The sequence below is a fragment of the Anabrus simplex genome, chromosome 4, assembly GCF_040414725.1.
Source record: "Anabrus simplex isolate iqAnaSimp1 chromosome 4, ASM4041472v1, whole genome shotgun sequence".
NCBI classification, from domain to species: domain Eukaryota; kingdom Metazoa; phylum Arthropoda; class Insecta; order Orthoptera; family Tettigoniidae; genus Anabrus; species Anabrus simplex.
The window spans coordinates 431,181,895-431,207,474 of NC_090268.1; the positions used below are offsets into that span (position 1 = coordinate 431,181,895).

General features: G+C 37.7%; 1 protein-coding gene across 1 annotated transcript in view; it reads left to right on the top strand.

The window, feature by feature from the left end:
* The window catches only part of LOC136872318 (zinc finger protein 341), a 230,771-nt gene that overhangs the window by 145,646 nt on the left and 59,545 nt on the right, over window positions 1–25,580 (top strand). Inside the window, exons 8-10 of the mRNA XM_068227436.1 lie at window positions 2,898–2,993; window positions 16,980–17,096; window positions 24,578–24,768. Coding sequence (XP_068083537.1) covers window positions 2,898–2,993; window positions 16,980–17,096; window positions 24,578–24,768 — 404 coding nt within the window. The remainder of the gene's footprint in view (window positions 1–2,897; window positions 2,994–16,979; window positions 17,097–24,577; window positions 24,769–25,580) is intronic.

The following is a 25,580-nucleotide window of genomic DNA, read 5'->3' on the forward strand; positions in this document are numbered from 1 at the left end:
TTCCCCATCTCGGGTCTCCTCCTGAACCTAGCGGGTAATGTAAGGGGCTTTTATATAACAAACATAACATTAAAGGTATCACTTAGGACTTGAGTTGACTCAGAGTATAAGAAGGAGGTGCAGATTGGAAAGAAATATAGAAATGACTGTGGAAGTAAGGAGAAATTGAAGGAACTTGCTAGGAAATTGAATCTAGCAAAGAAGACAGCTAAGGATAACATGATGGGTAGCATAATTGACAGTCATACAACATTTCAGTGAAAACTGGAAGGGTATATATAGGTACTTTAAGGCAGAAACATTTCCTAAGAAGGGCATTCCAGGAATAATTAGTGAACAGGGGAAGTGTGTATGTGAGGATCTTCAAAAGATAGAAGTATTCAGTCAGCAGTATGTAAAGATTGTTGGTTACAAGGATAATGTCCAGATAGAAGAGGTGATTATTACTAAAGAAGAATTAAAATTTACATATGATAACAATGACATTTACAATAAGATACAAAAGTTGAGAACTAGAAAAGCGGTTGCAATTGATAAGATTTCTGGGGATATACTAAAGACAGTGGGTTGGGATATAGTACCATATCTGAAGTATTTATTTGATTATTGTTTGGTTGAAGGAGCTATACCAGATGAATGGTGAATTACTATAGTAGCCCCTGTGTGTAAAGGAAAGGATGATAGACATAAAGCTGAAAATTACAGGCCAGTAAGTTTGACATGTGTTACATGTAAGCTTTGGGAATGCATTCTTTCTGATTATATTAAACATGTTTCCGAAATTAATAACTGGTTTGATAGAAGGCAGTTCGGTTTTAGGAAAGGTTATTTTTCCACTGAAGCTCAACTTGTAGAATTCCTGCACTATATAGCAGATATCTTGGATTCTGGAGGTCAATTGGACTGTATCGCGATTGACCTGTCTAAAGCATTTGATAGGGTGGATCATGAGAGACTACTAGCAAAAATGAGTGCAATTGGACTAGACAAAAGAGTGACTGAATGGGTTGCTATATTTCTAGAAAATAGATCTCAGAGAATTAGAGTAGGCAAAGCTTTATCTGACCCTGTAATAATTAAGAGGGGAATTCCTCAAGGCAGTGTTATTGGACCTTTGTTTTCTTATATATATAAATGATATGAGTAAAGAAGTGGAATCAGAGGTAAGGCTTTTTTCGGATGATGTTATTCTGTATAGAGTAATAAATAAGTTACAAGATTGTGAGCAACTGCAACGTGACCTCGAAAATGTTGTGAGATGGACAGCAGGCAATGTATGATGATAAATGGGGTTAAAAGTCAGGTTGTTTCACAAATAGAAAAAGTCCTCTCAGTTTTAATTACTGCATTGATGGGGTGAAAGTTCCTTTTGAGGATCATTGTATCTAGGTGTTAATATAAGGAAAGGTCTTCATTGGGATAATCACATAAGTGGGATTGTAAATAAAGGGTACAGATCTCTGCACATGGTTATGAGGGTGTTTAGGGGTTGTAGTAAGGATGTAAAGGAGAGTGCATATAAGTCTCTGGTAAGACCCCAACTAGAGTATGGTTCCAGTGTATTGGACCCTCACCAGGATTTCTTGATTCAAGAACTGGAAAAAATCCAAAGAAAAGCAGCTCGATTTGTTCTGGGTGATTTCCGACAAAAGAGTAGCATTACAAAAATGTTGCAAAGTTTGGGCTGGAGAGACTTGGGAGAAAGAAGACGAGCTGCTCAACTAAGTGGTATGTAAGTGTATCTTCAATACGGAACAAAATGAGATTAGTTACTTGTTACTTGTAAGTGATATGTTGCTGGTTGTATGTTCTGAGCTGTCAGCGGAGAGATGGCATTCAATGACATCAGTAGACGAATAAGTTTGAGTGGCGTCTTTAAAAGTAGGAAAGATCACAATATGAAGATAAACTTGAAATTTAAGAGGACAAATTGGGGCAAATATTCATTTTTAGGATGGTGAGTTAGGGATTGGAATAACTTACCAAGGAAGATGTTCAATAAATTTCCAATTTCTTTGAAATCATTTAAGAAAGGGCTAGGAAAACAACAGATAGGGAATCTGCCACCTGGGCGACTGCCCTAAATGCAGATCAGGATTGACTGACTGACTGACTGACCGACCGACCGACCGACCGACCGACTTTTCTTACTTTGGCTAAGTGCATTCTTTTTTTTCTATGCAGAAATGGAAGTGCTATGTATAAGCAGCCAGAAACTTTGAGTGTTGTGATTATTTTTTATAATATACGGAGGTTGATTTAGCAGGATGTCACTTTGTTATGAGACTCTTCAACCATCCATGCACACAATATTCAGTGACTGGGTAAACCATTTCAAGAGCAGAATCCTGAATTTATCATATTGATGCAACTTTCATAACATTTTGTAAGATTGCTTTCACAATGTACTGTACATATAATTTTTAAGATTATCATTATTAGAACTGATTTTGGTGGATTTAGCAGACTAATTAAGAAAGAGGCTTACAGTTGAGATTTAACAGAACCTCATTTATATAGCTCAATTGAGGGAAGAATTTTTATCTGTACTTTATCATTCTGGCCTTTCAATTTTTTTCACCAATTCAAGGCAAAGCACATGTTAAAATAACACATTTCAAAGGAAATCTATTCTTTTTTAGTCTAGGAACTTGATAAGCGGGTTAACATTAATCCTAGGTTCTCACCAGTGGCACTGCAGTTTGAATCCCAGCCTGTCCATGTGACATTGAAGTTCTTGTCAATTAAATTTTAGTATATTTGTAAAAGATGAAAACCTATTTGTAAATTTCATTGTATCTATGTACCCAAATCATAATCTACAGACAGTGAATGACTGCCTTTTATCTTTAGTCTTTTGTTATATATTGTAATTACATCAAGTTCACCTTCTGCAGGTCTGGCCCAATGGTCTATCAAGAACATTACCAAAGCAACCTCTACAAGTCATACGTAAAGATGGTGGAAAACCTACTGAAGAAAATACTGATGGGGTAAGTTGCATTAGATTAATGCCAAGTAGAGTCAGAAGGTAACCGAGCACAGACGTGACACACTTTACACACCACTCCCTTCACATTAAGTCACTTGGGCAGACACATACTTCTGTCAGTGTCCATGTCGAAACAATCCTGCAATCCATCTTGGGTCACTTCGCACAGAGCGTGTGTTGCATTCATCTTTAGCCCAACATGTACCTCTGCTTCTTGAACACTAATCAAGTACAGTAAAACCTTAATGCATCGTTTTTTCAAGGGGGAGGGGGAAAATGTTGATGGATGCGGGTAAACGATAAACGCCGGTGACATAAAATAGGGCGAAAGCAAAATAATAAAATATGGGTACTGTATTTGGGCATTGTCATTCTTGACATTAAATAACATTATTTGTCATATAAATATAATAATGATGTGTGGCCTCAGATCTTTCTTGTCGCGTGATAGGCGATCTACGCGCTTGTGAAAATGCAGCTACAGGTATACCTAAGATGAATCCTAATGCGTAATCATTTAAAGTTAAAAACTTCATGATCGTTCCGTATTGAATAGAGAAATAAGAAGATGTATAATATTAGAAGGATCCACCTTTCAATACTTCGTTGTAAGTTGAACTAAAAAGAAGTCACAACTTGTTTATTGGGACCGGTTTCGACACATTACAAGTGTCATCATCAGCCAAATAGTAAAGTAGGGCAAGATATAAAGATCTTAAAACAGCTAATACATTGAACACAGGCAAAAAATTAACATTGATTCATATCGTAGCAATTCAGTTAATGTCCAAAACACAATGATCGCAGTCAAGAGAGTCTTGCGCCGAAAACAAATATAGTTGAAGTTCACAAGCAGGTCAAGTATGCACTCATGTAGAGTCGTTGCTAGACAGGTCTTGAAGGCATTTGTTTCTCAGGCCGAAGAGTAAAAGGTGACGTAATTGAAGTCTTAGGAAAACAGTGTAGGATTTAATTTCGTCAAATTCAAAGTAGATATATAAGTTTGAGAATAATTTAAAACATTAAAAAGAATAAAGCCAAATAAAAATATATTAAAAATAGGAAGAAATAATAAAAGAAAATTGCAATGTGAGGTTCAACTCAAAACACTTGCCGTAGTAATTGATAGATGAATGGGAGATGATAAAGAAAAGGTTGGGGAACGTTTATTAGAGGGTGGTGGTGGTGGTGGTGGTGGTGGTGGTTTTTGTTATTAGAGGAAGTACAAATGGGTAAATATCTTCTATATAACACTTTTCCGACCCCGATGCTATTAGGTTTCCGAGGGCTAGGGAGTCTTTCATTTTCACGCCCTTCGTGGCCTTTGTCTTTCTTTGGCCGATATCTTCATTTTTCGAAATATCGGATCCCTTCCATTTTTCCTTTCCTTCCCACTCTCTAACCCCCCAGGGGCTCTGAACTTCGGAGCGTGGGTTGGCGACCACGGGGCCCTTAGCTGAGTCCTGGCATTGCTTCCACTTACTCGTGCCAGGCTCCTCACTTTCATCTATCCTGTCCGACCTCCCTTGGTCAACTCTTGTTCTTTTCCGACCCCGACGCTATTAGGTTTGCGAGGGCTAGGGAGTCTTTCATTTTCACGCCCTTCGTGGCCCTTGTCTCCCTTTACCGATTTCTTCATTTTTCGAAGTGTCGGACCTCTTCCTCTTTTTCCCTCGGTTTAGTGTTATATAGAAGATATTTACCCATTTGTACTTCCTCTAATAACAAAAACCACCACCACCACAACCGCCCTCTAATAAACGTTCCCCAACCTTTTCTTTATCATCTCCCATTCATCTATCAATTACTACGGCAAGTTGTTTCGAGTTGAACCTCACATTGCAATTTTCTTTTATTATTTCTTCCTATTTTTAATATATTTTTATTTGGCTTTATTCTTTTTAATGTTTTAAATTATTCTCAAATATATCTACTTTGAATTTTACGAAATTAAATCCTACACTGTTTTCCTAATACTTCAATTACGTCACCTTTTACTCTTCGGCCTGAGAAACAAATGCCTTCAAGACCTGTCTAGCAACGACTCTACATGAGTGCATACTTGACCTGCTTGTGAACTTCATCTACCGAGCTCGATAGCTGCAGTCGCTTAAGTGCGGCCAGTATCCAGTATTCGGGAGATAGTAGGTTCGAACCCCACTGTCGGCAGCCCTGAAAATGGTTTTCCGTGGTTTCCCATTTTCACGCCAGGCAAATGCTGGGGCTGTACCTTAATTAAGGCCACGGCCGCTTCCTTCCCACTCCTAGCCTTTCCTGTCCCATCGTCGCCATAAGACCTATCTGTGTCGGTGCGACGTAAAGCAACTAGCAAAAAAAAAAATGAACTTCAACTATATTTGTTTTCGGCGCAAGACTCTCTTGACTGCGATCATTGTGTTTTGGACATTAACTGAATTGCTACGATATGAATCAATGTTAATTTTTTGCCTGTGTTCAATGTATTAGTTGTTTTAAGATCTTTATATCTTGCCCTACTTTACTATTTGGCTGATGATGACACTTGTAATGTGTCGAAACCGGTCCCAATAAACAAGTTGTGACTTCTTTTTAGTTCAACTTACAACGAAGTATTGAAAGGTGGATCCTTCTAATATTGTACATCTTCCTAATGCGGAAGTCAGCGCACACACACAGCCTCTGAACTGTCAGAATTAACCAACGACAATTAAAATCCGCGACTCAATCGTGACCCCTTGAACTGAAGGCCAACACATGCAAACCATTTAGCCATGGAGCCGGACATGCTCGTACTATACATAACGGTATGAAAATATTGCAATCGTTATATACGCAATGAAATTAAAAAGCGCAACTTTTACGCCGTTTCGTTTCATTTTTCCTTACATCTCATAAATATTGGAAAACCTTCAAGGTCAGTTCTCTTATTGCAAACTAAACAGGAATTTTGGCAGAAATTTATTTAGATTTTTTAGAAGGTACGCAAATCATTAATGATGACAAATTTATGAATGTTCTATTTTGGTCCAGGTACAGTGGAACCTCGATTATCCGTTCCCGGAAAATACGTTTTCCCGGAATATGCGTTCAAATTACGTGGTCCCGCGAACATCGTAATTAAAACACATTGTAAAAGTCCCGCATTATCCGTTCCTCGAAGAAACGATTTCCCGGATCAACCGTCCAGAAATTCCAGTCCCATCAACGCTAAATCCTCGATCAATCGTTCTTTAATAAACTGTATCTCACGAAAGGACGGCTGTGGCATATTTATGGATCTTGGCGTTATTAAAGGAAGTACTGTACCGGTACTGGAAAAGCGATCGGCGGTGAACTTGCATAAGGGACGATCTTAGCGTCGCATTCGGGTGGTATTGTTTAGAGAATCTCGGAAAATCATAAAGCAGAGAGTGGTCACAACAATTGCAAGGAGACACGGTGGATTTCGACACCTCTGCTTGAAGACGGAACGAGTTTCGTCAAATGTTCGCACTTATAAAACGTCCATATTATGTCCATGGTTAGATGTTTATATTTTTACATTTTTTCGATCGTACTGTCGAAGAGGTTTTCGGCACTTCAAATCAAAAAAAATCAAAATCTCTTTATTTGCAAATGAGGTGTCTACCTCGGTGGCAAATGGTACACTAAAATACATTATTGTCAAGCACTAAATATTAAATTAACAAGAGAAGAAAATTTTTCCTATAATACAATATTATACAATTTACGCTAACAATGTTTTCTATTAAACACACAGCTCATCCTTAATAAATTTATATTGTTTACAAAATTCTACTTATAATATATCCTGTCCTACTTACAAATATAGTCAAATGATATACAGTATGTGGAATTACTTCAAATGATACTATACAACTGGTATAACATTAATATTTACATTGCATTTATTTATTTACTTTTTTTTTTTTTTTACCCGTTCTGGATCCTAAGTAGCATAACGACCTGCTGCGTCTTAACCAGAGTCCCTTTTGCCACCACTTTTCAGAGTTCCTGAAGGGCCTTCACAGCTACCGTAGCGGTCCCAGGGCCCTCGAAGTCCCCACTGTACTTCACCCCTACAGGCAGTCCCCTACTTTGGCTGTCCAAACTCCTTAGACCAGGAGATGGAATTAATTTATTCACACACATTTTTTTTATATACAATAACCTGCACTGGTCGAATGCCCTCTAACATTTCATTTATTTTCTCTGTTGCTGTTTATTCTCTTCTTGAATATCTGTACAGATTTTGCTCAGGGCACTGCAGAGTAACTGGGCTTTCAGGCAGGAATCGAAACTGCTCCTTCTTAATACAAATTCAGTATTTTTGATATTATCGTACATGATTATGTTAGCGAGACCAAAATAGATGTTGCACCTTACATTAAAAAAAGAAAGCTATGGGAGGTCTTGGGATTGCCTATTACTGTTTAGGTCCTAATGAAAGACAGGGAATTTTACGTTTTCGTGTTAAAATACCAAAAACCGCAGTCGTTTTATTTGCGCACGTTATGTTTTAAATGGTTGGTATCATTTCAAACTCGTACTGACATATGCAGCGAGCGCGCTTTCCAGATGACCTCAAGGTCACGAATAACCGTAATTTCTGAAGTTTTGATATTTCTTTTATCTTTCCAAGTTGATTGGATTTGTAACGCGCAGAATTGAATATAATCCATTCGGGAACTTTTAAGAATCGATACCTACATTCGAAACCGTGTTTTCGAGTTCAACATAACCTTTAAAATGTAGGATGTTAAAAGGTTTGTTTTTTTTCACCTATTCAATACATATAAATTTTATAATTTAGGAATTTATTGTAGATTCCACTTGAGACATGTTTCGCCCTTCATTGAGGGCATCATCAGTCAAAATATCACCTCAAGGTAAAAAATCAGGTAACTGGTTAGTAGTAGACATGTACAAATTAATACATATTATTAACAACATACAAAAATTAAGTATGGGAAATAGTTGCACAAAAGTGATGGTTGAACATGTAGGTTTATAGATGAAAGGTCAGCACCAATGCCTAAAATTAACATAGTAGAGTTCTGCAGTGGTGCTCTGGAGAAACAGTTGACGCAATTATATGATAATAAAAAGTTAAAAATATTTACATTAGAGCACCACTGCAGAACTCTACTATGTTAATTTTAGGCATTGGTGCTGACCTTTCATCTATAAACCTACATGTTCAACCATCACTTTTGTGCAACTATTTCCCATACTTAATTTTTGTATGTTGTTAATAATATGTATTAATTTGTACATGTCTACTACTAACCAGTTACCTGATTTTTTACCTTGAGGTGATATTTTGACTGATGATGCCCTCAATGAAGGGCGAAACATGTCTCAAGTGGAATCTACAATAAATTCCTAAATTATAAAATTTATATGTATTGAATAGGTGAAAAAAACAAACCTTTTAACATCCTACATTCAGTATCTTCAATACGGATAACAATGATTTTTATCACTTGTAACCTTTAAAAGTCGATGTAGGCCTAATTTGCGCGGTACGAGATTTCCAGAAACTGACTACGAACAGTATACCGAAGACCAAATTACAATGAAAGATTAAGAAATGAAAGGATTTCGCCATCATTTTTGGGTGCTTTTGTATCTAATGTGCTTTATTATATTAGATGAGAGAATTAAAAACTACTTGTGGTCATTTGTCGTTTGGCTTGGCGTTATTAGATTTTTCGAAGTGTTTGGCTAGCCTAATCAAAGTTGCTGAACTGAAAGAAGTTTTCAAGGGAAACTGACGAAGATTCCCCTGTAAAATTGAATATAAAGTATCGAGATTTTGAACTCGCGTACCGGTAATTAATGCGGTTTCGCGGTCTAACATGCCCGCCTCTCATCCAGAGGGCCCGGGTTCGATTGCGACCAGGTCAGGCAATTTTACCTGGATATAAGTCTGATTCCAGCTCCACTCAGCCTACGCGATTACCTTTAATTGTGGAACTATCTAATGGTGAGATGGCGACCCCGATCTACAGAGCCGGGAATATCGGCCGAGAGGATTCATCGCACTGACCAAGCGCACCTCGTAATCTGCAGGCCTTCGGGCTGAGCAGCGGTCGCTTGGCAAGCAAAGTTCCACTGGGGCTGTAGTTTGGTTTGGTTTAGTTTAGGAGTTTTTGTAAGAATATAATTATACATATTTCATTTTTGTGATGTTTAGCCAAATTGTTGATGGTTTTCATTCATTCCCAGATTTTCCGTTTTCCCGTGTTGTACGTTTTATTTTCATGGTCCCTCGAAAAATGGAGAATCGAGGTTTCACTGTACGTAGACAATGCTCTTGTTATTCTGGATGAACACATAACCAACACCTCTACTACTCTTAATAATCTTAATACAATAGATACTGATGTAAAATTTACTTTGGAATCTGAAATAGAATAATCCATTAATTATCTGGACCTAAAGATCAATAGGCTCGCTTCATTTTCTTTTAGCGTTTACAGAAAGCCCACACAAACTTCAGTCGCAATACGACAGGATTTGATACACCCCTCAGCTCACAAATGCGCAACCTGTAACAGCTTGGTGAATCGCGCATTTAGCATACCAATGTCCAATGAACGTCATTCGATCCATGGCTAAAGCTAACGGTTTTAAAGGGGATTTTATAGAGCAAATAATAAATAAATTTAAATATCGCCCTCACACAAACCTGATTAAAGATAAACCAGAACTAAAAGAAATTGTGACCTTCACGTTTAATAAAGAAATTTATAGAATTACAAATATTCTCAAGAAACGTAATATTAGGATTGCGTTCAAGACAGATAACAGAAGTACAGCAGTTTTATATAATGCTTCAGTTGTTAATAAAGTCAATCCATACTCGAAATCAGGTGTATATAGGTTAGAATGTAGAGACTGTGGAAGCGGATATATAGGGCAAACTGGACGTAGCTTTAATGTCAGGTATCAAGAACACCTTAACGCCGTAAAATATAATAGATTTTCAGCCATAGGCCAGCATATCCATGAGTACAAACATAAATTCACAGACATAAATAAAGACCTTGAGATCGTGGAAAGACTAGCTAAAGGACCGAGGCTTGACATTACGGAAGCGTAATCTACATCTAGACCAGTATTATAACGCTAACCTTAATCTGAATGAAATTTCGGAGAAACCCAAAGTATTATAGGATTGCTTGATTCTATTACTTGAAAAGCTAAGAATTCCAGAAAATTTGAACGTCTTTCGAACTCTACGAAACAGTTTTTCGTACTACGGTCTTCGTCCACAACGCCCCCCGGACCCTCTCCTACATCGTCAGTGTTCTAGAAACATCTCCCTTGCCGCCCCTACTTCCCTCTCCTTAGCTCTTCATCACATAGCACATGATACGAGCAGACACACTCGTTGTGCTGCAGTTGTCACGCGAAGTATACAGCCGTAGAAGGTGAGTTGGCCTCATCAATAGTTTGATCCTATCAGTTCTTCATCAATTTTTCTTGCTTTTGTATTAACATTGGGCTTTCATCATTACAGGGTTGCATTGAACTGAGAAGCTATGCCCGCCTAATTACCGTATTTCACGGCATAATCGTCGCCACCGCGTAATCGTCGCATCCTTTATTTTCAATACAAAAATCGGACTTTAAACCTTTAATTACATAATCGTCGCACGTCCAAATTTTGTTCACTAATCTGGTTAAAAGGTAAATGGAACTGCAACGTAAGTTGCACATGAATGCGCAATTTAAATACGTGTATGGTTTATGGGCAATTTGGCAACACAGTCACGTTTGCGACATGTTGCACAACGTATAAATAAATAATACCGGTATATGTACGACGCATGGCTTACCGGTAGACTATCGGCAGTTTGACAACGTGGTCGTGAGACAGTGTACTATTTATTCACCACCTACATATTATGAGTTCCCATTTGAAATACGTAAGGCTGTAAGTTATCGCTTATCGGCAACGTCGCCAGGAAATACCGGCTAGGTAGGTTGAATGGACCTTCAACCAGCCCTCAGATACAGGTAAAATTCCCTGACCCGGCCGTGAATTGAACCCGAGGCCTCCGTGTAAGAGGCAAGCACGCTACCCCTACACCATGGGGCCGGCTCCTGTGTTATTGCACATGAAGTGAAATCCAAGACGATAACGCAGATTTCCACGGAATTATTCAGCCGAATTATTTACGATGTCTCAGTTGTCATCGCTAGACTCTTATCTTACTACTACGTCATAAGTGTCCGGGCATGGGATGAAAACTTTTATCCAAGCAGTCAAGATAATTATTATCCAATGCTATTAAAGTTTTATTTTATAAACTCGTCAATAATGTAATGTAAAATCATCAATAACTGGGAAGAAATAATTACCGTATGTTTAAAAGAAATTGAAAAAAATGAATGTTTGTTACTGACGTCTCGGAATACAGTCAACTATACAGTAGATTTACACCGCGCTAGCTAGAGCTCCGGTTTGCGAGCTTTGCGCAAGCGCAGTAGTGTGTTGCAACCAACGAGCTAAACTGATAAATTGTTGCATGCTTCCTTGCTGCCTAACAGTATTGGCTGCTCTGGAATGGACAGATCACAGATGCATTTATTTGTTTCAGATTTACGTGATTACTGTAGACATGTGTGCGTGAGAATTTAAGTTTTTAATTTGTGTTTTGGGTGTTTACAGAAATAATTTGTTTTAATAGTGAACAATTACGGAAAGTCATTTATATCGCAAAACATTAACGTGTGAAGCATTTATAAGCGATTATGGGTAAATATAGAAACTATTCTGCGGGCTTCAAGCTAAGCGTAATTGCCTTCGCTGAACAGCACGGGAACAGAGCTGCAGAAAGAAAGTTTTCTGTGAGTGAAAAGTTGGTGCGTGACTGGCAGAAAGTAAAAAAACAAGCTAAAAAGCACAAACCCTTCTAGACGCACGTTTAGAGGTCCTAAAACAGGGAAGTTTCCTATAATTGACGAAGAAGTGTTTAGGTACGTCAGTGAAATACGTAACAATGGCTGCAGTGTATCATATGAAATGTTACAAATTAAGGGACAGGGGGTAGCGCGCAAACACAACATACCGGTAACTCAGTTTAAGGCGACTCGTGGGTGGATTAAGGGGTTCATGCGACAACACAATCTGTCAGTCCGAAGGAGAACAACACTAAGCCAAAAGTTGCCTGCTTATTACACGGACAAGATTGTAAATTTTCACCGATTTGTCATACGTTTGCGCAAGGAAACTTCGTGCTTGCTTTCTCAAATCGGTAATGCCGATCGGACTCCAATCTTTTTTGATATGCCTCGCAACAGCACTATTGCGCTAAAAGGATCGTGGAGTGTATTAATGAAAACCAGCGGTAGTGAGAAGTTGCGATGCACGGCAATGCTAGCCATTACAGCTGACGGGAGAAAGTTGCCGCCTTACATCATTTTCAAGAGGAAAACGATGCCTAAGAATATACAGTTTCCCCGTGGAATTCATGTACGAGTGCAACCAAAGGGTTGGATGGACGTAGAACTCATGCTGGACTGGGTTAAAACTGTGTGGAATAGAAGACCTGGTGCACTACTAAAACAATCAGCTCTGCTTGTTTTAGATAGTTTCCGAGGTCACCTCGTGAACGAAGTGAAGCAAATTCTCACTACAAATAAGACACGACAGATAGTCATTCCTGGTGGCCTAACATCTGCTTTGCAGCCACTAGACGTATGTGTTAATAAACCCTTTAAAGACCACTTACATCGATTTTACAACGAGTGGATGATGAGCGGCGATCAGCAATTGACGCCCGCCGGAAATATCAGGCGTCCACCCTTGGACTTGTTATGCTCGTGGGTGAAGAAGAGTTGGGATCTTATACCACCTGAACTAGTCTCCAAGAGCTTCAAAAGGACTGGGATTTCGAATGCACTAGGCGGTTCCGAAGATGACGCAGTGTGGCAGGGAGACGAAGAATCTGATACTCGTATTAACAGAGGCGAGGACGGCGTATCGGATAGCGAAACCTGCGATAGCGACACCGAAGATTTGGAATAAATTGCGTACCGGTAAGTCCGCATTTCACAACAGAGCGATAATTTTTTGCAAGTGTAATATTTTAACTTTAATACTCAAATTAATGACAAATTAACTTAATACGTTCATTTTTATTTTCAGGTTGGAAAGACGTTCGCCGAATTGTTGCGAAAAATTATGAATTTTGTTTTAGACTATTTCAATTATTTTGATGTATAAACGCGAGTATTACGTGCATCTTAAATTTGTATCAAATACAATTTAGTTATAAGTACATTTTTTGAGTAATACAAATACTGGTATTAAATATTCATCGTATAATGGTCGCACCCTACAATTTTTTTTCGAAATTTTTTGTATAAAAAGTGCGACGATTATGCCGTGAAATACGGTAGGACAAATTAAAATCACAGTTCCAACCATTACGTTTACAGCATAAAAACTACGTTTCTGCACACCAACAAAGTTAAGAAGACGGCGCAGTTTAATGATTTTTATTGTACACAACGAGTTTTTATCCAACAAATGGCTATCGGCGTATATATGAAATGAACATTTTAACATTAAAGGACTGTCTTCAACTTCATTCCTCAATTTTAAGATCATATAAAAACCTGACATTTACGATTGTGTAGATTAATAGCCACTACGGAATTTGAAAGAACTCGGAGATTTTATATTTTTGACTTACAAGGTTTTTCTTGTTACAAATTAGAATTTTTAACCTAGCATAATATAGATGTTAAGGAGTTAAGTATAGTAATATGTTGTTGTTGTTCATGTTTATATCGCCAAGTTTTTTCATTTACTATGCAGCTGATGATGGTGTCTAGAGGAACACCGAAATTAGTTCTGTAATGAAATTTATGTTGTAAAAAACCCTCCAACAACATTGTATTTTGTATTGAAAAAGGTGGAACTTGTTAGATTTTTAATTCAATTGTAAACTAATGGTATACGTGGATATTACGGTGATAACCTGTATTTTGGTCAAGATTCCGTAGACCCTTGGAAACTATTCTCTAACCCATGGGTAAATAATGAAACTATCAAGCTCAATTATTATTATTTACGTAGTTATGTCAGACTTTATTTGGTATAAATCGTGGTCGTAACAAAACATGAGGTTATGTCACGACACGTCTGCTGTATGTATATTAATATGAGTTTATTTAATGTAAGAACACGTAATTAATAGTATATAATTTATTTTTACCTGTATAAATCCAATGTAATGTTGTGCAACACAGGGTAATAGTCCGGAACAGCATATCTTTGTCACTAGAGAGTTACAGAATATTTGATTCATTTGTAAATATGTTATTAGAGACTCTAGAAATTACGAGAAAAACATGTTGTGTCATACTTTTCTAAAAGCCTGGCCAGGCAGTCTTGGGAGTTGGAGTTGAGTTGTTAGCGAGAGTTAGTGAAATTCGTTAGTCAAGTATGTGAACTTATGTTGTGTTGGTTGACATGCGAATGTTGCAGTCTTCTTCTTCTTCTTCTTCTTCTTCTTCTTCTTCATCGTAGCAGTGTTTTGTTCAAGATGGCAGTTTATTAGTGCAAGGATCATGTGTGTATAATGTGTATATAATTTGTTAATAAAATAGTCTACACAATCGACAGCATCGCGTGTGTTTGTCTTTGTAGTTACAAAATAATAATAATAATAATGATAATAATGAGATAACAACTGTCTGCCACGTTTTGCATGCGCTTATTATGAAAATATGTCCTCACCTTTCGTTTTGGACTTGAATGCTTGTTTGCAATGCAATATAAAACACGCCATCAATAATTCAAACGAGGGATCATTTACCAAAATGGGCAAAAAGTACATCAATTAGAAAATATTTCACCATGCAAAATGAAAGTTGAACTATCCTGTATTACATCTGCATTTATCATTTCCATTCAAACACTAAATTGGAATAGAGTTACCGTACCAAGCCTTTACTGGGAGCTGCCAGAGCCCCCACAGTCACTTTTAGGATTACTGCATCTGTGTTTGGTGGGTTGTACTGCTGATGCTTCACTTACCTTCACTCTTTTTTTTTCTGTGCAAATTTCTTTATTCGTCTCCAATGTTCCCTAAAAAAAAAAATGCCAGTGAAGTGACTGGGGTGCTCTTGAACCACCACATACTGTTTGTGAAACTTTTTGTACACTTGATACTACATTGCACTGGCTTTGTCTTTGATTGAGTGTATATTTCTACAACTATTACAGAGTGGTTTATCTTTATTTAATTTCTGTGTGACCATAATTCAGGCACAGAAGTGTCCTTTACAAAAACCCTAAATGAAGATGAAATTATTCGCTCTGGACCTCTAGAGCAATATCATGGCTGCCAGGGAAGATGAGTATAAATCAGAAAATGACTTGTACCCTTTTCCCCGAGATGGATATTAACATCGGGTACTTATCATCATCATCATCATCATCATTTAACCGTCTCCAGTTTCCCGGTGCGGTGCAGAGCGCTCTCCACTTATGTCTATGCAAGTACACTACTTCTACTTCTTCAACTTTACTCAATTCCACTCCTCTTTCTTGCAGATCATCTTTTATTTGGGAGATCCATCGTGTCCTTAGACTGCTCCTAGGTCACTTTCCCTCCAGATCTTTGCCAAACCATCTTAGTCTTGATGTTGCTAGAATTTTGTTGAGTGGTATCACTTGGATGTCTTCGCAGACCTTTTCATTCCGGATCTTATCTCGTCTCCTTTTCTGCAGCATTGATCTCAGGAATTTCATTTCTGCAACCTGGAGTTTGCTGTTATCCCTTCTGTTGATGGTGCAAGCTTCCAGACTGTTTGTTGTTATTGGTACAAAGTAGGCCTGATACAAAGTTTTCTTAGATATAAAACTAAGTTGGCTGTCCCAGAGGAGGTTCCTGACTTGATGGTACAAATGAGCTCCTTTCTGAATTCTGTTGGTGATTTCATCTGAGCAATGGCCATCCCAAGTTACAGTGCTGCCAAGATATTGGAAATGATCCACTTCTGCTACTTTCTTTCCATCCAACATAATATTCATACTTTTTCTTTGCCTGCTAACCTTCATTGCTATGTGTACTGTTAGGACCAAATGAAATACTGTATTGTGCATATAGTTTAGTTCTGACTTAAACTGCTTAGACCAAAGATTGGAATCTCTTCAAAGACTCACACTGTAGACTTATCTTACTTTGAACATTTTCTAACTTATACTCTTTTTCCCTGGCAGCCTAGATATATCGGAAGGGATGACTTTAGTCATATGATGCAGAATAGTAAATACTACCTTCAAATAATACTCAGAGGGAAATTAATGGAAAACATGGTCTGGGGCAAAGTATGACATCATGGTCGGCAACTTGAACCAGAGGTTTGAGGTGATGAAGCTTATTCTAATCAGAACAGCTACTATGAGCAAATAACAGATCGTTCTACTGATCGCCAGCGTTCTGCGAGCACATGGAGGAGAAGAAGAAGAAGAAGAAGAAGAAGAAGAAGAAATTGTGAATAACAGGTGTCCATGACCACTCAAATTGATAATCTCTAACACCTTCACTACTGTTTTCATTGATCACGTGATAACTGCTTTTAAGCTGTACATAATCATCTTTTTACTTATTCTCATCACTACTTTCAGCTAATATCTTAACTAAACTTTTCTCAGACAAGTATAAACCTGTAATGTGCCTGCCATGCTGGTCACTGTCAGCTGATCATAGGATAGCAAAGTGAACTTCTGTTATGTACTACCCAAACACATTACCATTGAAAGAAGGTCACTCCAAGACAAAACACTATGCTTCAAACTGTACTAATAGTTTATGGACAGTCAACAGATGGCAGGAAAGTGAATATTTCCTACACAGCTAGTGGAATCCATATGCTTATATGTTGAATTGCCCCCGAGATAAAATTTCTTAATTTCCTTATCATAAGTGAATTAATGGTGCATTTTCTTTTTCAGGCAAATGCCATAAGTGGACAGGAGAATGAGAAAGAAACATGCGTAATCATAGATCGATCATATGTCTGTCAGTATTGTAATGCAGTTTATCCGTCATATTTTGAACTGAAAACACACATGAAAGAACATTCTCATCAAAAGGTAAGTGCACTGATTTATTTTGCTGCATTCCACATGATGTAAATACTGTATTTTTGGGCATAATTGTCTCATATCTTGGCCTGTTTGGCCTTTCAAAAAAAACAGAATGCAACAATTATTAAATGGCGAATTCAGTCCGAAATGAGAACACTTGCAAAATTCGAAATACATATTATTATTATTATTATTATTATTATTATTATTATTATTATTATTATTATTATTATTATTATTATCAAACTAAGTAGCCACAAAACTATTTATAGCTGTGAGCTTGTATTCGGGAGATAGTGGATTTGAATCCCACCATCAGCAGCCCTGAAGACAGTTTTCTATGATTTCCCATTTTCACATCAGGCAAATGCTGGGGCTGCACCTTAATTAAGACCACGGCCACTACCTTCCCAATCCTAGCGCTTTCTCATCTTCCCATCGCAAAAAACCTTTGTGTTAGTGCTACGGTCAACCACTAGCACATTCTTCAGAGGCAGTCATCTTGCTAATCTGAAAGAAAATAAGCAAGTGGTTTACTGATTTGTACTGGCAGTATTTTTACCTCATTACAGTTAAAATTCAAGAAATTACAATGGAATCTATCACAGTGGCAGGGAAGTCTTTGAGGTGTTACGTACAAGTAGCTGTGCTAGTATGCATTCCAAAAGTGAAAACATTTTATGCCCAGAGTAATATTTTAATTCTGTTTACAAGGGTCGAGTCATAAGTCATGGCAACTATTTTTTTTTTCTTCTCGCGAACAGGAGCCAACATGGAAAATCTGAGATATGCATTTGGAAATATAGGGCATGTACTTATGCATAGTGCCTGAAGACAAATTCAGTCTTCAGGAGATTCTTGTAGGAAAGTGATACAACACAGGCCATTGGTAAACATTGATTTATTATGGTATAGACAGAAAATACACATGACTACGTACAAAGGACAGGTCTCCACTGGTTCCAGACCTTCAAAATAATCACCCAAGGTTTTCACTGCGCGTTGCCAGCGGTGGAGCAGGTGCTGAATACCATTCGCTGCATGTGTATTGCTAACGTGTGACACCTCTCTCCGAAATGCTGTTACGATGTCCTCATGTCTCCACACACCTCACCACTGTTCTTTAGGGCATAGCAGGCACACCTAATGCTTCCCGCAGTTCTGCATGGCATTGGCGTGCATTTCTGCTGCGGAGAACTGCTGTTTTAATATACGATCGTTGCTCCTGCTTGTTGATTTCCAATTTGTGATGCTCTCACTCACACACTGAACTTGGGAGCATGCTTAGACCCACACTGTTATTTTCATACACCATCTAGTGGCATCATACACAAGTACATACCGTACGTTTCCAAATGCATATCTTAGATTTTCCGTGTTGTCTCCTGTTCGCGAGAAAAAAAAATAGTTGCCATGACTTATGACTCGACCTAGGTATGTAACATTGAAAGTACTGAAATTACGCACAAAGACAAGCCATGCAGCAGCCGATAGGTGAAGTAAAAACACAGGTGGTCATCTTTAAGTTTACAGTAGAACTTTGTTTATACGTTTTCCAGGGGACCGAAGAAAAAGAACGCATAAGTATGAAAAACGCTTAAATGATATTCTGTAAATATGAAACTGAGTTATACAGTATTCCAAAATATATATGGCAATATGAAACAATATAATTATGTTTTTGCATCTTACTAACTACTTATGATGGTTTTTGGAGTTGCCAAGGTGCTGAAGTTTTGTCCCACAAGAGCTCTTTTACGTGCCGGTAAATCTACCAACACGAGGCTGACGTATTTGAGTCCCTTCAAATACTACCGGACTGAGCCAGGATTGAACCTGTCAAGTTGGGATCAGAAGGCCAGCGCCTCAACCGTGTGACCCACTCAGTCTGGCAATATGAAACAGTATAAAAGAAGTGCACTCAGATGGGAAAAAATTACAAAGAGAGGGGAAAGAGTTACTTTATGCAATAAAGTAGTCCGTTATCTTTGCTTGTTTTTTGTTCGCAGCAGCCACGGCATGAACAGTATTCTCAAACCGGTACAATTCCGCTATTATTTCCTCAGAAATATTATGGCGCATAACAAAATTGTTGATAGTCCATAGAGCATTGACAGCATCATTGAAAGTCCACTGAAGTATGCTGTGATCGGTATTATCGTCGTCATCGTCGTTATTACAGTCCTCACTTGGACCCCTTTGTGCATCTTCAGCTATCATCATCGGTTTGCCCTTCCAATGAGCCGGGTAGGGTGTTTGAAAACGAGCATCTTCCAAAGTTGCCTATTCAAAAACATTTCGTTGTCCAAGACAGATTCCCAATTCCATCCTCTTCTCCCCACGTCTTCCCTCAGTTGGTCCATCCATCTTCTTGTTGGTCTTCCAGTTGGTCTTCTACCTGTTATTCTCTTTTCCAAATAAGCACATGGTAACCTTGTGCTATTCATTCGTTTAACATGCCCAAACTATTTAAGTCTAGATGACCTAAGTCTTTCCTCCATCGATTCATTTAGTCCTAGGTTAGATCGGATCTCATAATTTTTCACATGATCAAGTTGGGTCTTTTAAAGGGCAGTTCTAAGAAATTTCATTTCACAGGCTTGAATCCTACTACAATCCTTTGATGTTAGTGTACTGGTTTCCAGAGAATATGTAAGGATGGGAATGAAATATGACTTGTACAGGGTCATTTTTGTTCTTGGTGGGACCTTCTCATCCCATAGTAGGTGTCTAACGATACTGTAAAAGCCTTTGGTTACTCTGTTTGTTATTTCTATCTCAGCTCTGTTATTACTAGCCATTACGCTTCCTAAATAACTGAATTGGTGTACTACTTCAACTTCAGCTATCTTGGAGATAATCATGGCTTCTGCAGTGATGATAATCCTAGAATGATGTCTCCTCTTTCATTTTCCTCCATTCGTCGTCATTACCAGGAGCATCTCCATTATTATCAATGATATTACCATCATAATAAAAACTACCCCCAAATCCAGCTTTTTGGAAACAATTTTGAATTGTAAGTTCTGAAACATGGTGCCTTGACACTGCGATATAATTCATTGCCTACCAGAAGAAAAGAAAATCGTATATATTATTTTATTGTTTTTGAATATATTTGAAGACACAAAATAGTTCTAACAACTCAGAGAGTCGTATCTTTTAATGCATAGTACTGTGCTAAGTCCTAAGGCAAATATTTCACATAAACATGAATAAAAATACAAAAAGGAGATATAAATTAGTGCAATCTTACCTGTAATTTATTGATCTTCATTTCAAGCTGCTTACCGACATTTACACATCTGATTGAGAGTTGCACCAGCATCTTACGATTAACACAACTTGAAGTTGCTTATCACTCCAAGATCGAGTGGCTACAATTCGCTCTTGCAATTCGCAAGGAAAAATTCCTCAGTCACATTCCTCAGATAAGAAGTAATAGGAGGATGTGCTACACATCGGTCCACAAACTATAAGATCATACAACCTTTTGCTCCCATTTTGACATCCATGCTTTGAAGCCAGTCTTCAAAAACTTTTGTAATGAACCAGGATTTCTTATTGTTGGTGTATTTTATGGGGAGCATAGCAACATTTTTAAAACAATAAGGCCTTGAAAATTTGCCAATTGTCAGTGGTTGCAGCTTTTCACTTCCGTCACTATTGGCACACAACAGAACTGTTAAGCGTTGTTTGCTGTGTTTCCCACCATGACATTCCCCTTTGAAAGCCATTGTACATCCAAGCATTAAATTTAAAAAACAGGCCCATCTCATTCATGTTGAAAATGTCCGGAGCAAATCAAGATGTCAGTTCTTTCAAATTGTTTTCTTTTGAATCTACAAGTCATTGACTTCAAAAACTTTTGTAGTGACGACACAGGGTTTCTTATTGTTGATGTATTATTTGGGAGCAATTCAAGTCATTGACTGCCTTAACAAAGTCATTGACTTCATTGATGAAGGGATTGCATATTGTTCCTGAAACATGTACAATAGAATAAATAACTTTCATTCATTAAAAGTTCATTGATAAGGTGGACCCAACATAAACTATTTGCCATAGCTACTATCGTATTTAAGGTAGACGGAGCAATCCCCAATTGCTTAACAACTTCAACTCGTTTCATGTTACCGCTCTGCTTCACTACACTCAGAATACGTAATTTTTCAGCAATTGTAATGCTCATTCTCATTCTTTCACCCATGTTCACTAACGAATTTCACAATGCAAATCACAACTTAGTCACAACTGAAGCACACAATGCTGAAAAGTATGCTTGAAAACAGCTTCAAGGTCACTCACGCTAGCAGTCATGCACGTCAAGGTATGATTTCCAAGAAAAGTATAGTGCGAGTCATAAGTTTGTGTTTCTTGTGATTTTGAAAATGGAAACCATCGTAAACCTATAAAGGATGCATTTTGCCCTCAAAGACTTAAGATGCAGTTGTAAAAATTGTATGAATGAAAGACGTATAAACAAAATAACTTGCCGTAACACATATAGGATTTTGATGGAACCACTGAAAAAAAGACATATAGATGTGGAACGTATAAAAGAAGTTTTAATGTAGTCAGTTTTATACCAACTATATTTCCACATGTTGAGGAAAAGTGGCATAGACAGTTGGTTGTGTGTCAATACTTCGATTCTCAAAATATTATTATGGTACATATATGAATGTTGGCATCAGTAGTATTTATCAAGACCAAGTCGTTAAAAGCTGACATGAAGTTTTTCCAGATGCAAAACCTGAACCGTACCCATAATATCCTTTGGTATAGCTTTTATTTTATTTTATTTCCTTGCTTTGCTTGCTTTAGCAGTGGCAAAGTTAGGGCTCGTGGCTCTCTCTTACACTTAACCATGTAAATAACAAGATAATATGTACATATATAAAAGAGGTGTCTTGTGTTGAACAGATACAAAATCTGAAGACCATCCTTCAATATAGCAAGAAACGATGCTGACAGTGGGTAGCTATCTTTGTCGACTTTCAGAAGGCATGTGACTCCATGGATAGAATCACACTCTTCAACACCTGAAGAGAACTGGGACTAAACAAAAAAATTAATAGGTTGGTGCAAGCCATCCTGCACAACACCACTTCCAAAGTTAAGTTTAGAGGTCAATTATCAGAGAGCTTCACAATTAAAACAGGGGTGAGGCAAGGAGATGGTATCTCATGCATATTATTTAACTGTGTCCTGGAAAAGATCATAAGAGAATGGACCCGGTCATTACCTGAGAACACCAGATTAAGGATAGGGATTAAAGCAGACTACTTGATTCCATGCCTGGCCTTTGCTGATGACCTTACTTTATTAACAAACGACATGCATGAGGCCACTATGGAGCTTCAAACACTACACTCTATAGCAGCTAAAGCGGGTCTCATGATCAACATTGGAAAGACTGAGTTTATCACCAACATCAAAGATGCCCCTAGAACAATGGGAGTCAGTGATACAAAGCATATCAAGAGATCTAAAAATGTGAAGTACCTCGAAGAGTGGATATCGGAGGACCTAAGTGAAACGATGGCTCTTGAACAAAGAAAAATCAAATTAGACAATGCCCACCTTGCCTCAGAAAACTGTATGCCTCAAAGCATTTATCAAAGAATGTAAAACTGAGACACTATAATGCAGTAGTCAGACCATCAGTCCTCTATGCAGCAGAATGCCTATCCCTAACTAAAAAGACCCCACTGAGAGCCCTGGAAGTGCAAGAACAGAAATTCCTGAGAAGAATAATAGGGCCAAGGATCCTACCAGATGGAAGGCGATGGTACAAACCCAACAATGAGCTCTACCAGTATCAAGAAAACCTCATAGATGCCATCAAAAGAAAACATCTGACTTTCTATGGACACCTACACAGAATGGATCCTAATAGATTATGCCATAAGATCTTCAAGGTTGCTAACAAAGGCAAAGCTACTGGATTCCCCAGGACCAAACAAGTGGACAGAGATCTTGCAGAGCTTAATATTAATCCAGCCGCCATTGCTGACAGGAATGCATACTGTTTAATGGTCAGAACTAAACCTTTCCTAACATCCCTTACATCAGCTAGCCACAAAGGAGCCGGGAATTGGTCAGAGGAGCGCAGGAAAGAATTCGGCGAGAAAATAAAGGAATAATGGGCCAACAGGAAGGCTCAAGAGGCTGCTAAGAACACAATCCGGTATGCCAAAAGGGGCAGATGATGGCAAAAACACAGCTAGAACACAAGCACCGTGGTCCACAGATGACCTAAACGCAAAGAGAAAAAAGAGAGTTGTACTGTTCTATTATAAAATTAAGGAAACCTAAGCTAAATAACACCTATGGAGAACATACAATGAAGAATGAAAGCAAAGCTCAATAAATAAAAGTAAGATAAAAAGAAATCTGGAGCATGAAAGTTAAAAAGAATGAGAAAAAGTCAAAATGAAAAAGTTACATACAAACTGAAAAATATATGAAATGCATAGAAAAACAGCACATAATAAAGTAACGGAAATAAAAGTATAGCCATAAACAGTGATCTATGTATACGAGTTAAAAGCTAAATATTATGTACATTTACTCTATAACAATAAAAATATAATAATAATAATAATAATAATAATAATAATAATAATAAAACATGAATTATAAGAACAACAGTGTTTTTTCAGCTGTACAATAAAATGCCAGTGTTACTTGCCTACCTACTACAATCACACAACCTATCATACATCACCAGTCACACTAAACAATCAGCGGTATTCAGTAGGAAATCTCTGCATGCAGTTTTAAACTTTGATATTGACTTAAGAGTACCTGACTGCAGCTGGAAGTGAATTCCGAAGTCGTGACCCACCCACAATGAAGGATACATTGAAGAGTGGTTGATGGGAACAGCAAGGGAAGTGTCAGATCTTGTGTTACAATTATGGAATGAGGATAATAAATGAAATTTTGAAGAAATGTATTTAGGTAGATTTTCCTTCAGAGTTCGATAAATTAGCGTAAGTATGTAAAACTTCCGTCGCCTTTCGGGTATCAGCCCAGAGAAAGCTGTGTAGCTAAGGGTTATGTGAGCATCGTAACTCAACAATAGGTTAGCCTTTTCCGGGAGTGTAGCCCCTAATGTGGACTTTTCTGTTTGTCCCGTCCGTGCATCAATGAGAAAAATGTTGAAAGCGATGAATACTCTTCTTCTGAGCAAACCAAATCTACACTCAGACTGCATAAGTGTGGCTCATCCCTGTCAAACTTACCTTAGCTGCTTGCTGCTTCATAGCATGCCTCAGCACATATTTTCACAGTTTTACCTATCTGCTAACTTTTAATGAAATCAGTGTCTAACATTTTGAAGACCTCCTTTATCAGCAATTACTGAAAAATGCTGTAATTCCTAAAATAGATAGTCCTAGGACTTGTAGAGAAGTTGTAGTAAGGATTAAGCTGAGAGACATATTTATTGTTATTTCATGACTCATTGTTTCATTAAGGTGTACAAGTGTATTCAACGGAACTGCCAGAAGACTTTCTTAGACTTGGATTCCTTCCTGGAACATACAGCAGGTCACTCGAATGAAGTTCAGTATTGCTGCCATATATGCTGCAAGAAGTTCACATCACTATCTGATCTTGGTGTTCATCAATACTGCCACAATCAAATGAAGGTGAAAGCAGGTACGAAGTTCAGGTAAGAATACACTTGTTTTGTTAAATATACTTTACTACTGCTGAACATCTGTAACATGTATGTGAATTTTATAGACTCAAAGAACTGCTGTAGTACATTGGTGAACAAAGTGTTACATTTTAATTAAGGAACAGGTTAAGAAATGGACTGAAAGAATGTTACCAATGGCACATTGATCAGAAATTCCTGTTCCAAAACTCCATAAATTTAGTCCTAATTACAATAAAACTTCAATAATTCAAAGTGATCAGGACCAAAAGAACCTGGCTTCAAATTACGTAACTTTGAATTAAACTAATTTTCCCATTTTTTTCAGTCTAGAATACAACAAGAATAAAAGGAAGCAGCAAAAATAGGATATACGGTACAGAGACTCTTGTAATAATAAAGAAGTCCAGGGTTCATCAGTCATAAAATTTATGTTCTTAAATAGAGTGGCCTGCTCTTCATAAATGTTTACAACACTCGTATCCATTATTTTGATTACTTTTTCACAAATACGAAACGATGAACTGAAACAACAAAGCTATTGTCACTTGCTATTGGCAGAAAGGATGTGGGATTACAGCGAATTCCATTAGACAGTTGGAAATAATTCACAGGCAGGGTCTACAGTAATGAAAAGAATACAGTATTAAAATGCGGATGCAGCAAGAACTTTAAAATTGACGAGGTATGCTCGGTTGACTGGTCAGAAATTAGGTTAAGTGCGCCACCGGATCATTTCCGGTCTGTGGTGCTTTATATCCGATATTTACGAAGAAAAATAAGCCCAGCGGTTATCTATGATATGAAGTACTCGCATA